This window comes from Argopecten irradians, chromosome 4 (assembly GCF_041381155.1).
Source record: "Argopecten irradians isolate NY chromosome 4, Ai_NY, whole genome shotgun sequence".
NCBI classification, from domain to species: Eukaryota; Metazoa; Mollusca; class Bivalvia; order Pectinida; family Pectinidae; genus Argopecten; species Argopecten irradians.
The window spans coordinates 15,156,653-15,171,230 of record NC_091137.1 but is presented as its reverse complement, the minus strand read 5'-3'; the positions used below and the strand labels follow the sequence as shown (position 1 = coordinate 15,171,230).

Below are 14,578 nucleotides of genomic sequence, written 5' to 3'. Positions count from 1 at the left end.
GTGGGAGAGGGGTTGTAGGTTTACTAGGGCCTTTGTGGGGTTGGGGAGGGGTGGTAGCTTTACTAGGGCCTACTAGGGCCTGTGTGGGGTGGGGGAAGGGTGGTTGGTTTACCAGGGCCTGTGTGGGATGGAAGAGAGGTGATAGGTTTACTAGGGCCTTTGTGGCATTGGGGAGGGGTGGTTGGTTTACTAGGGCCTGTGTGGGGTGGGGGAAGGGTGGTAGGTTTACCAGGGCCTGTGTGGGATGGAAGAGGGGTGATAGGTTTACTAGGGCCTGTCTGGGGTGGGGGTGGGGGGGTTGGTTTACTAGGGCCTGTGTGGGGTGGGGGAAGGGTGGTAGGTTTACTAGGGCCTTTGTGGCGTGGGGGAAGGGTGGTAGGTTTACCAGGGCCTGTGTGGGATGGAAGAGGGGTGATAGGTTTACTAGGGCCTGTGTGGGGTGTGGGAGGGTTGGTTGGTTTACCAGGGCCTTTGTGGGGTTGGGGAGGGATGATAGGTTTACTAGGGCCTGTGTGGGATGGAAGGAAGAGGAGTGGGTAGGTTTACTAGGGCCTTTGTGGGGTTGGGGAGGGGTGATAGGTTTACTAGGGCCTGTGTGGGGTAGGAGAGGGGTGGTAGGTTTACTAGGGCCTTTGTGGGGTGGGAGAGGGGTGGTAGGTTTACTAGGGCCTGTGTGGGATGGGGAGGGGTGGTAGGTTTACCAGGGCCTGTGTGGGATGGAAGAGGGTTGGTAGGTTTACTAGGGCCTGTGTGGGGTAGGAGAGGGGTGGTAGGTTTACCAGGGCATGTGTGGGATGGGGAGGGGGTGGTAAGTTTTTTAGGGCCTGTGTGGAGGGGAGAGGGGTGGTAGGTTTACTAGGGCCTATGTGGGGTTGGGGAGGGGTGGTAGATTTACTAGGGCCTTTGTGGGGTTGGGGAGGGGTGGTAGGTTTACTGGGGCCTGTGTGGGTTGGGAGAGGGGGGTGGTAGGTTTTTTAGGGCCTGTGTGGGGTGGGAGAGGGGTTGTAGGTTTACTAGGGCCTTTGTGGGGTTGGGGAGGGGTGGTAGGTTTACTAGGGCCTGTGTGGGGTGGGGGAAGGGTGGTAGGTTTACTAGGGCCTTTGTGGCGTTGGGGAGGGGTGGTTGGTTTACTAGGGCCTGTGTGGGGTGGGGGAAGGGTGGTAGGTTTACCAGGGCCTGTGTGGGATGGAAGAGGGGTGATAGGTTTACTAGGGCCTGTGTGGGGTGGGGGAGGGGTGGTAGGTTTACTAGGGCCTTTGTGGGGTTGGGGAGGGGTGATAGGTTTACTAGGGCCTGTGTGGGATGGGGGAAGGGTGGGTAGGTTTACTAGGGCCTATGTGTGGGGATGGGGGAGGGGTGATAGGTTTACTAGGGCCTGTGTGGGGTAGGAGAGGGGTGGGTAGGTTTACTAGGGCCTGTGTGGGGTGGGGGAGGGGTGGTAGGTTTACCTGGGCCTTTGTGGGGTTGGGGAGGGGTGATAGGTTTACTAGGGCCTGTGTGGGGTGGGGGAGGGGTGGGTAGGTTTATTAGGGCCTGTGTGGGGTAGGAGAGAGGGTGGTATGTTTACCTGGGCCTGTGTGAGGTGGGAGGGGTGGTAGGTTTACTAGGGCCTGTGTGGGATGGGGAATGGTGGTTAGTTTACTAGGGCCCCAAGTTTGTCACTCTCATCAATACACACAGAACCTTCCTATAAAGTCAGGGTTATCAGTCCTCAAACCTCTTCTTGGCTGTTAATGACCATGGGGTCCCCAGAATGGGAAACATACTGCCTGTCAATAATGCTTCTCTATTACTCATTTACTACACAGACTAAAACCTTCCAATATGCTAGTATTAAAGTAGGTCTTAAAACACAGTCTGTTGTATTTTACAAAACAGTCCCCATCTCACCCCTAATTCTGACCATAAACTTACAGTTAAGTATCCAATGAACTTTGTAATCACATTTAAGTTGATGATTTTTAAATAAAACCAGAACGATCTATAAGATGTGTAATGTTGAGTCACATGACGTAAGAGGAAAGAGAAAGCGATTGTTTCCTACACATTATTGTGTATATATTATGGGGTTAATCATAAGCTTAACAACAGCCAGTCACACATTCCTCAGTAGGCCCCACCACACATGTAAAACACCACAACCTTTTTAGATATTACACATTCTTGTCTCATGAGCAAATATTGTTTATTGAATATCTCCATCCAAGTAATGTCTGTAAGATATATCAGTAAACAGGAAAAATCCCAACATTTAGATGTCTATAAGCTAGACCCTAACCCTGTATATCTAATGCAATCATCATTTCTTTAATATAATCACTCTGTTACTACTGTCTTTATCCAAATCCAATGATAGTTTCTAATGAAAAACATCTCTTCCAGTTTCACAGGCCATTTATGGTGACATTATCTTGTTTCTTTGGGCTTTATTCGTCAGTCATCACATTGTTTGTAAGGCCATCATTCAGTTTCTATGGTCATCAACCATGCAGTTTCTAAGGTTATTATCCATTTTCTATGGTCATTATCCAGTTGTTAAGGTCATTATCAAGTTTCCAAATGCATTTGAATAAATAGGCCTACAAAACAATAATTCATTATTTATTTCTAAGATCATCATTCAGTTGCTAAGGCTGTCCAAAGGTCGCTATGGCCATCACTCCCCTCTCCCCCCCCCTTCCCCCATTCATGCAGCCATCCCTTAGTTCCTAACCACAATCAGGTTTTTATTGCCATCACTTAGGTTCTGAGGCCATGACACAGTTTCAATCAATTTCAAGTTTGATTTGTTATTTTCCATTCCTTCCATCTGTAACTTCTGCTGTAATGATACATGGCCTGGTAAAATTCCTAACTATTTCAACTCTTATTCAGGGTATCATATCAAGTCAAGATACAAACACATTTTCTAAGAGGTGTAAAAATTACACACTCCCACCTTATAACCAGTGTCAGCGTGAAGATTCAATTATGATATATAATAAAGAAATAATATTTCTATTTTTGCAAGGTTTCAATAATGAAATCTATACAAGATGAATGAAAGCTAACTAGTATTCCATGTTGAAGCTGAAAACTTTGATACCATCTTGGTTCTGGCACACTTACTTGGTGGAGATTAGTATTAATGATGAGGGAGTAAAATGGCTGATCTGGTATGTTTTGGAGAGTGTATGATGGAATTAGGCCAGAGATACCACAGGACTCTTCACCCAGACCATGTGGAATGGAGATAGCATAAAGAGTTCAAATCAGCTACCAGACTACATAATTGTTTGGTATTGCCAGATGAAGGGGATTGGCATTTCCACAGAAATAAAATTCCACACTTTCTGATGTTGTCGATTTGGATAATAGTGAAACCTGCCTTAGCGATCACCTCTGTAGACCACAGAACACTATCAGGGACCCAAATGGTCAATTTCAACACATATTCCCTGTGTATAAAGACCACCTGGCTATAAAGACAATATTCTTGGTCCCTTGGGTTGTGTGGTCTTTATAGACAGGTTTGATTGTATGTGTATAAAAGATCCAGAAATAAGTCAAATTATAGAATTTCGAAATCAGAAGACTTAACAAACTGTGGGTCAAGTTATCTGTGTAATATATATGGCAATATATGAAGTCATAAATAGAACTGTTCACAATGATATTTTGTATTCCCCCTACAGATCGTTTAGTGGAGAATTGTATTTTACCATGTACTTCACCTGCTATTTATGACTATATGGCCAATTCCAGAGAGCTACATTTGATTACGGTAGTCCATGGTAACTAAGCTATATAACGATGATCAGGGGCGTATCAATGGAATAATTCAGAGAGAAAATCAAACATATTTAAAATTATAACAATATCAATATATATACCTTAACCTCTTCGATGTGTCCCTTCTTTTTCTTCTTACCAAGGGTACTGGATTTGTCAGAGGGATGCTTTCCCTTTTTACCCGTGTGTGTATGCATTACTTCCACGTAAATGTGTTCTCACCAACCAAAATGATCACTTCCTTACGAAACAGGACACATCACTTTATATTTCAAGAGTATCGAACAGTTAACTTATACTGAATCGCTTTTTCCTTGATTCATTTAGTAAATAAAATCAATTAAAAGTTTCTTTAAGATCCGACATAAAGACAGGTTAACAGACAATTTTGGACAGGTGTGATAGCGATTCCCAGGTGTGCAGTCCTCTGTCAAACATTACTGGGGCATCACTACTACTGTATAACACCTCTAATACAGTTTTACACACATATCTATTAATATACACAGACTCTCCCAAGTTAGAGTGATGGAGATAGAGTGAAGAAGTACGGATCCAGCATCCTGTGTAAGTGGTGGGTTTGGTCCCAAGTGGATGGAGAGATGTTAGAGAAGAAGAAGTAATAATCCCATGTCATCTGTCAGTGGTCCTTACAGTGGTACATGTGAGGAGCAGATGAATCAGTCCCTCTATTATTCAGCAGCACAAATCGCCTGGCATTTGCATCAGAAGGCGAGCAGGAGAGCTGAACAGTAATCAGTGGGAGAGGTGCACTATCTCTCTACCACTGGGGGCTCACACAGGATACACACTGTAAACTCTAGCTTTTTTTATCCCTATTGGATTCTGACTAAACATTATGCAGGGCTGTTTACAACTGGTGCCCCACAGGGGAACACGTAAACATTTATTTGTTTTTACTATGACTTAAGGCAGTTGCTTATATTACCATAGTGATATGATAGGCTGCTTGGTAATCTGCTCCAATATAACATTATTTCAATAAACAGTATTGAGGCCATTAAGGGGAGATTACAAAGTAGGTGTTACTGATGATCATCTCCTATATGTATACAGTAATTCAAAGGGCATATTGAAGTGTGGCATTTCTAGCTCTCTTACAAGTGTACATATATTTATACCACAGGGAAATTATACATTTTGATCTCTTCCATTTTGATACCACAGGGAAATTATACATTTTGATCTCTTCTTTGTATAATATAATAGCCATGCAGATATAACGATACATGCTACACTTTACGGCAGTAACAAATGCCTAATTGTACAGAAACAGACCCAAGAATCTCAATACAATTAGATTTGTCAACATTTTTTTTTTTTATAACTTAATTAACTAGACTTAATTAACAGATAACCCTAATTTGTCTGCGGTGAGCCCATTACAGGCCTATGATGGTGAGAGTGAGGGTTGAGAGGACCACCAAGAGGGATCAATGATTTCAGGGAACCAGGCTCTATAGACATGTTGCATATAGGATGATGGAAAGAGGCCCTACAAGGGGGAATTTGTCTTACACAGTTGAAATTTCTGGAAAAGAAAACATATTCAAAATGGTTTTGTGATTGCATAATTTTGATTTTTATTGTAATAAAGTCAAATTTTGTGAAAATTAAACTAAAACAGACTCAAGATTTATACTGAATGAATACAACCACAGGTTTTTTTGTAAGAGAAGACAATATAATATTAATAACCGATTGTAATACTTCATTTCAGTAGAATAGGAAGTCCTAAAATGATACAAGTAATATAGAGATTTTAAGATACTCAACGAAACCACAAGAAGGGTTAGACTACTTCATGGTAATTAAAGCATACTTTATCTTCATCGTTTTGGTATCTCAAAATTGACATATCAAAAGCCTACCACAAAGGTATATTTTTATTATGATATGTTCTATATACAGTCCTTGAAAATTAATCAAACTAAAATTAAAAAAAAGAGGGTTTTTATTTTCAAATGATTAAACAGAATGTTCATTATATTGCCTTTTTTATCGCAATGTTACGTCATTCAAATCCATTTTGTAGTTTCCTGAGTTCCTGCGTTTGTCGTCTGGCCGCACTCTGCCGTTTCTGCCAGGCTGGTACACATTGGTACACAAATCCTTACTATTGATCAGAACTTGTAAACGTTTGCTTATGAACATATTGATCTTGAATTACAAACCCCTGTCTGATTGAGGCACTCAGTAGTAATTACTCTAAACAATGGCTGGAGTAATATCGGTTTGTAGGGATACCACTACTCCCACAAGTTCTCTGATGTAATATCACCCCCAGAGGTTTTAGCGCACACTATACAAATATATCTCAAGACAAGGTTGAGATTTTAATATTGAGCTACATTTTAGCATCAAGATATCAAGGTATATCAAGACATTAATATTACACTAAATAATGTAGAGAATCCTACTGGTCTAATGGTACTGTTAGGTTAATTACATGGTAGTCCTTTATACAGATGTAATGTGGGTATACACAGGGGTATTGTATTTACAGGTCGTGATAGGGTCATCGGCAATTCATCTGTTATACAGAGCAGTATGTATACTGTATTCATTGTAACAAACGCCCAGGGTGCTTAAACAAGAGGCCCAGAGGGCCTGTATCTCTCACCTGGTTTGTAATGCCAAGTAATGTTCTGAATACAGGTTCATTGTTTCTTCTCTGAAGGAATTGGAATATTACCTCTAATTCCCCTATTGGGCCCCAACTATTTCTGCTTCAGGGGGTCAAAGGCAAAATTTATACAAATTCTGTTAACCTCAGGGATGTTTCTGGGCCAAATTTGGTTAAAATCCAAGCAAAACTATATGGCTAGTAGTGATTTATAGGATTTACCTATATTTCCCCTATTGGGCCCCGCCCCTCCTGCCCCCAGGGGATCAGAGCCAAAATTTATATAAGTTCTGTTCTCCTTCCCCAAAGGATGTTTTTGGCCAAATTTTGGTTACAATCCATGCAGAACTCTATGACAAGTAGCGATTTGACGGACAGATGGACGCCGCGCCATGACATAAGCTCCGCTTAAGCTTATATGACATATTTTAAAGTGATTCACATGTGAAGGTTTATTCCACAACATGAAATTCATGTTATATAAGTATCTCACATAGTAAGAACAGTGTAATGTGGTATACACAGGGGTTATTTACAGGTCGTAAGGGTCAAATTCATTGTATATACTGTATTCATTGTAACAAAAACGCCCAGGGTTGCCCCGAGGGCCTGTATCTCTCACCTGGTTTGTAATGCCAATAATTTATACAGGTTCATTGTTTCTTCTCTGAAGGAATTGGAATATTACCTCTAATTCCCCTATTGGGCCCCAACTATTTCTGCTTCAGGGGGTCAAAGGCAAAAATTATACAAATTCTGTTAACCTCAGGGATGTTTCTGGGCCAAATTTGGTTAAAATCCAAGCAAAACTATATGGCTAGTAGTGATTTATAGGATTTACCTATATTTCCCCTATTGGGCCCCGCCCCTCCTGCCCCCAGGGGATCAGAGCCAAAATTTATATAAGTTCTGTTCTCCTTCCCCAAAGGATGTTTTTGGCCAAATTTTGGTTACAATCCATGCAGAACTCTATGACAAGTAGCGATTTGACGGACAGATGGACGCCGCGCCATGACATAAGCTCTTAAGCTTATATGACATATTTTAAAGTGATTCACATGTGAAGGTTTATTCCACAACATGAAATTCATGTTATATAAGTATCTCACATAGTATTAGTAAAACATTGTTAATCCATTGTATGGTGAATATTTATATAGCTTTATATCCATCTTCAGAAGAATGGAGAGATACTTATAAGGGGAGGGGTGCTAATTACATCATAAGTTACATCATTTATGATTGGCTAAGTCAAAAGTCTCAGACTCTTTCATGATCCTGGAGCCAGTATCACTTACACTATTTTTGCATAAATTGACTAAAACCAATAGTAATATAAGAAATACACATTACTATCTCGTCCTCTGATTGTATCTTTTTAAGTTTGGTGCAGACTGATAGTTTTTGGGAAACAGATCCAAATACCAAACTTTGAATTGTGTGGTTCGATTATCCTTAGTAAGCTGTAAGACAGCCTCTGAATTCTAGTACACAAGTGTTGACATGCATTTAAAAAACGTTTGCTGATGATTGGTTTGATAGTTTATAACAAAGAGTAAAGACAAATAAATATGATGATGCACTTTGCTTGTAGTGATGGAAATAACATTAGTCTTACTCTCACAACTTTTTGTCATAGGTCTTAAAACATTACAGTGATAGGACATATTTATTGCTTGAACATTAAATAAGAAGCCTCAATTTCTTGTAAAACTTGGAACACATGCTTATCTGCTTAGAAATTGGTAATTTGTAGAAGCCCTGTTTCTACAAACCACAACTAAATCTAGCATTGTTTTAGTACTAGATCACCAGCCAGTTTATAAGCCATGCTCGTGAAAACCCAATGTAAAGAAGAAGCAGGTGCTTTTGTTTCTATTAATCCTGCTTAAACTAAACATTTCTTTCAAACGTAAAAACGGTAGCTTTAATTTAATATGCTATTCTCTGGTAAACATGGTTTGATATAGCTTTGCTTCTCTGTACCAATACCAGTATATCATAGCTTGAAGAAACTTTTCTGTTGTGAAGCGCGATTAATCACAGAAACTATTGACCAGTATTATCTGTGACAGTGTCATGTGTCACTCACTGCAAAAGGACAAACAGGGCTGAGTCACCAAGAGTGACCAGTCTTTATACCGGCCAGTTTATCTTATACCGGCCAGTTTATCTAAAATCAATCATGTGTTGGGGAAGTAGCAGATTAGATCAAACAAATTTTAGCTTATTAATTCAATCTGCAATAGCTTACTTATTTTTTTCACCATATCCTCAATGCTTCAGGAATACTCAAGGACAAAATAAGAACATTGGCTAATTTGAACTTTGACACTGAGGTAAATGTTAAAGTGCCCATATATGGCAATACACATATTCTGCACATAAGGATACATATATATATACACTATGACTTGTCAAAACCAACCTTTGTCTAAAAATCTGGACCCCTGTCTAATCAAGAAACCTGGCTATACCGGCCAAATATATACCGGCCAAATATATTTTTATACATCCTTCAATATTCATCACTATACTTGCAATGGTGCCAAAATAATAGCTGTAACACACACCAAATTATTAAAAGTATGCACCACCACATTTCATTTTAAGGAGCAATATGACTACTGTCAAACCTGTTAAAAAGGACACCTCTGTATTAGAACGCCTGTCTATGGACAAATTCATCAACCCCATTGGGTGTAATATGTTCTATATAGTTGACTTCTGTATAAAGGACACTTGTCTATAAAGGTGACCTTTAGTGTCCTTTATATACAGGTTTGACTCTATATGATTAGGTGACTACATTATAGTTGATATCATGCAATAACTAAGAGGTACCTACTTCTGGTTTCTCCGGTAGGTCAAATCTTCCAGTGTCACCCAAGCTGTTGCCCCGAATTGGTCGAGGTTTGATGCGCTGGCTGAAACTGGAAGTGGAGTTATCATGAGCTGAAGAGGATGGCCGTCGTTTGATCAGTCCTTTCACATCGTCACGAAACGACTTGGCCTTCTTCAGCATCTTAGAACCAGATGCTTTCTCTGTAAAGAAAAACAAAAAGGGATATCTCAAAGGAAGTTGATATCAAAATCAAACTTATAAAACCTATAAACAGACAACCACAAATATACTTCTTACATAAAACTTCAGTCAATTGAACTTCAGTTCACTATGGACAGTACAGCTTTAATGGATAGAACAAAACTTGTGATATAAGTAAACTAGAGTGGTCTCTCTTGAGATTCAGCTAGCAGTTTTATCATAGCTTTCAGAGTTGTCTCCCTTCACACAGAAGTATTGCCATTATAACACTAAACATTCTACACTGCTGACAAAAGGTATTTTTTCACTATTAAAAACACGAACAGATGAATATGTATTTTTCTTCAGTTACAAAAGTTATTTACTTTTCACCATCACCACCATTGAAAAGTTTGAGTTTATTTCACTTTAAGTTAAAAATAATAAAAGTAATAAATTTTGTCCCGAAAAAAATTCTATGACACTACATGTCCTATATCGAATGAAGTACTGATTGCACTTGCACCAAGAGCAAAATGAATTATTTTATATTATTTTATATTATTTTTGCGTTAATTAGACACATAGACACACGATTAAAGAAAAGTTAATGTTCCGATGATGAGTCTTGTTTATGATATCTGTCGGTGGTGGAGCATCTTTAAGGTAAATACTGAACTGTAACTCATTACTGTAACATATTGATGCAGTTATCATATCAGGTTTGACATAAATTTTCTACAATCACTTGTAATAGCCTTACCATGTCGGCATTCATGTAGAATTCTGCTGACATATAGGCACGCATGCCACTGTAACCCAACAGACATCTTTGTAATGGTAAGACCGATATTATTTCCTCGATATTTGTGTGTTCTTGTTTTTAAATCCTGTCATTACAATACAAAGACTGTGAACTTTAAACTTATCTTCAATTGGTAACAATAGCGTACTCTTTCTGTGAAATGACTTGGATTGGTTTTTGTTCTATGTAACAGTCAGGGCCATTTAAGGACTCATCTTTTTTTTTTAAATTTTGGACATGCAGATGCTATATAATTAGTATGCGGGGAAAACCCATCAGCATATAATCAGAGCTCGGCATCTGCCTTATACGAGTTTTTATCTCAGGACACAGAGGTGGAGGGCTAGGGCTACTGGCAAAATATGTCATTTTACCATTTGTCATAACAGCCTCAGTAAGCCTTTACAAGTTTAATGAAACATTTTTTGAAAGAAGAAATCAAATGTTATTAGTCTTTTTTATAACTATAGTAACAATGTAAAGATGATGTAGCTAGAAACATGAATATGTTATGATACAATTAATGCATTCTGCTACCTAGGTAGCATGCACAGTTTAAATAAAAGGGGCTGCAGTTGCAAAATGGTTAAGATGTCCTGACATATTACCACAAGACCTGAAGCTCTACCCCTGGGTCACAAGTTTGAATCCCTTGAAGATCCCCCACCTCTCCCCACATACACACATTTATATATGAAAGCTAAGTATTAGTATCTGTAAAAGCAAGCCTACATATAAATATCTGTTTGTATTAAACATGTACACCAGGCCCAAAATTTAACCCCAGATCCCATAGGGATCTTGGCGCCAATCAAAAACTGATCTATGTATGGAAATTGATCTTTTCTCTGCTTTTCAAATTTCAAATATCAAAATCCAAGAAGGCGGTCTGGCAGCCATCTTGTTGATCAATTGGTCCCAAAATACAATATGCACAACTAGGGTCCTAGAGGAACCTACATATGAAATTTGAGACAGATCCCTTTAACACTTTCTGAGAAATTGCCGCAACAATAACCTTCAACCACCCCAAAAAAAAAAAAAAAAAAATTCCAAGATGGCGGCCTGATAGGTCCCAAAATGCGATATGCACAACTAGGCTCGATCTACATAAGAAATTTGAGAAAGATCCCTTCAGTACTTTCTGAGAAAGAGCGTTAAACAAACTTTAACTTCAAAACTCCAAGATGGCGGCCGGTCGGCCATATGCATCTTGCTGACTGATTGGTACCAAAAGACAATGTGCATAACAAGGTCCCTAGGAAAACATGCATACAAAATTTGAGAAAGATCCCTTTAGTACATTTTGAGGAATAGCTGTAACAAACTTGAACTACCAAAATCCAAGAATGGCGGCCGGTCGGCCATCTTATTGATTGATTGGTCCCAAAATACAATATGCACAACTAGGTCCCTAGGGGAACCTGCATACAAAATTTGAGAAAGATACCTTCTTTACTTTTTGAGGAATCGCTGTAACAATCATTAACTACCAAAATCCAAGATGGCGGCCAGTCGGCCATCTTCTTGAACGATTGGTCCTAAAATGCAATATGCACAACTAGGGCCCTAAGAAAACCCTACATATCAAATTTGAAAAAAAGATCCTTTTATTACTTTCTAAGAAATAGCGGTAACAAGAATCTTTAACAGACAGACGGAAGGACGAGGGTTGCGAACCGAAGGACAACAAACCAATGACGAAAGGCGATTTGAATAGCACACCACCTAATGATGGTGGGTCAGGGCTAAGAATTTCAGATTTAATCCCCCACTCCCCAGTTAATTACCCCCACTCCCCAGTTATTATGTACATCATCCTCTTCAGTAACAGGTATTGTGGCTGGACCTTACTGAGTATGGATTAGTCTATATATAGCCCTCCATTCTATTTAGATCAGTATGTAGTCCCCCACCATCCCTCACTCCCCAGTTATTATGTACATCATCCTCTTCAGTAACAGGTATTGTGGCTGGACCTTACTAAGTATGGATTAGGCGCCCTCCATTCTATTTAGATCAGTATGTAGCCCCCCCACCATCCCTCACTCCCCAGTTATTATGTACATCATCCTCATCAGTAACAGGTATTGTGGCTGGACCTTAACTCTCCCCTCCCCTTTACGTCAAAGGAATGACTGGACCTTACTGCACCCCCTCCCCCCCACAGGTACTGCTAGCGTTTAATCACTACCCTAGGCTCCCCCCCTCCAGGTATGACCGGACCTTACTGCACCCTCTCCCCCCACAGGTACTACTAGCTTTTAATCACTACCCTAGGCTCCCCCCCTCCAGGTATGACCGGACCTTACTGCACCCTCTCCCCCCACAGGTACTACTAGCTTTTAATCACTACCCTAGGCTCCCCCTCCCTCCAGGTATGACCAGACCTTACTGCACCCCCTCCCCCCCACAGGTACTACTAGCTTTTAATCACTACCCTAGGCTCCCCCCCAGGTATGACAGGACCTTACCGCACCCCCTCCCCCCCACAGGTACTGCTAGCTTTTAATCACTACCCTAGGCTCCCTCCCCCCCCCTTCCAGGTATGACGGGACCTTACCGCACCCCCTCCCCCCCCCCCAGGTACTACTAGCTTTTAATCACTACCCTAGGCTCCCCCCCAGGTATGACAGGACCTTACTGCACCCCCTCCCCCCCCACAGGTACTGCTAGCTTTTAATCACTACCCTAGGCTCCCTCCCCCCCCCTTCCAGGTATGACGGGACCTTACCGCACCCCCCTCCCCCCCACAGGTACTGCTAGCGTTTAATCACTACCCTAGGCTCCCTCCCTCCCCCCCCCCCCCTTCCAGGTATGACGGGACCTTACAGCACCCCCTTCCCCACAGGTACTTCTAGCGTTTAATCACTACCCTAGGCCCCCCCCCCCCCTCCAGGTATGACCGGACCTTACTGCACCCTCTCCCCCCCACAGGTACTGCTAGCTTTTAATCACTACCCTAGGTTCCCCCCCCCCAGGTATGACAGGACCTTACCGCACCCCCTCCCCCCCCACAGGTACTGCTAGCTTTTAATCACTACCCTAGGCTCCCCCCCCCCCTCAAGGTATGACGGGACCTTACCGCACCCCCTCCCCCCCACAGGTACTGCTAGCTTTTAATCACTACCCTAGGCTCCCTCCCCCCCCTTCCAGGTATGACGGGACCTTACCGCACCCCCTTCCCCACAGGTACTTCTAGCGTTTAATCACTACCCTAGGCCCCCCCCCACCAGGTATGACACGACCTTACCACATCCCCTCCCTCACAGGTACTTCTAGCGTTTAATCACTACCCTAGGCTCCCCCCCCATCAGGTATGACAGGACCTTACCGCACCCCCTCCCTCACAGGTACTTCTAGCGTTTAATCACTACCCTAGGCTCCTCCCCCCACCAGGTATGACACGACCTTACCACATCCCCTCCCTCACAGGTACTTCTAGCGTTTAATCACTACCCTAGGCTCCTCCCCCCATCAGGTATGACAGGACCTTACCGCACCCCCTCCCTCACAGGTACTTCTAGCGTTTAATCACTACCCTAGGCTCCCTCCCCCCTCCAGGTATGAGGGGACCACCTTAACTCACCTCCCCACAAAGATTTTATAATGATTGAGATGTCGTGTTTTTACATACATTGTAGATTACACATACCTATTCCAATTTTAGTGCCTTATATGACTCAGTGACAGAAAAACCCACCTTGATGACTGACTCATTTTCCTTGAACATTAGAAATGTACTTCAATACATAAAACTGGACATTTAAATTCTCAGAAGCCATCAATTACTCCACTCTGCATTGGCACATATTTAATTATCACTTCTTAGGATGTATTCTATCTGGTCATACAATAGCACTTTATAGCTACTTTACAGAGCCTAATGAAATTTACACATCAACAGGGTGGACAAAATCGTTTAACAATTGTTTATTATGATTTAGACAATTACTGGGGAATTAAGTAGGTAGAGTAATTATAAACTAATCTCTGGTGCACTGAGGACAATGTTCCTGTAATATAAAGCCTTGGCATGCTTAAAAATAATAAACCTCCAATGTTTTTATGGTTGATTGAATGCCCCACTCATTTCCAATAGATACAATATTAGGTAAACTAGCATCAACTGTATCTAATTATTCTAAGAGGATTCTGAACCTTGGCACAGAAAGGAGTGAATTTAAATAGTAGAGAAAATAGAAATGGCTGTAAGACACAAATGCCTAAAGCTTGTTATCTATATGGAATTAGTACAGATATTGGTATAACGTACTTCATACACCTGGTCTTAATGATATGTTTATAAGCTGGGATGATAATAACTATC

General features: G+C 41.2%; 1 protein-coding gene across 1 annotated transcript in view; it reads right to left on the bottom strand.

Annotated features, from left to right (window-relative positions):
• Positions 1-14,578, bottom strand: part of LOC138322114 (rap guanine nucleotide exchange factor 1-like) — a 77,751-nt gene that overhangs the window by 36,691 nt on the left and 26,482 nt on the right. The window contains 1 exon segment of the mRNA XM_069266173.1: positions 9,267-9,463. Coding sequence (XP_069122274.1) covers positions 9,267-9,463 — 197 coding nt within the window.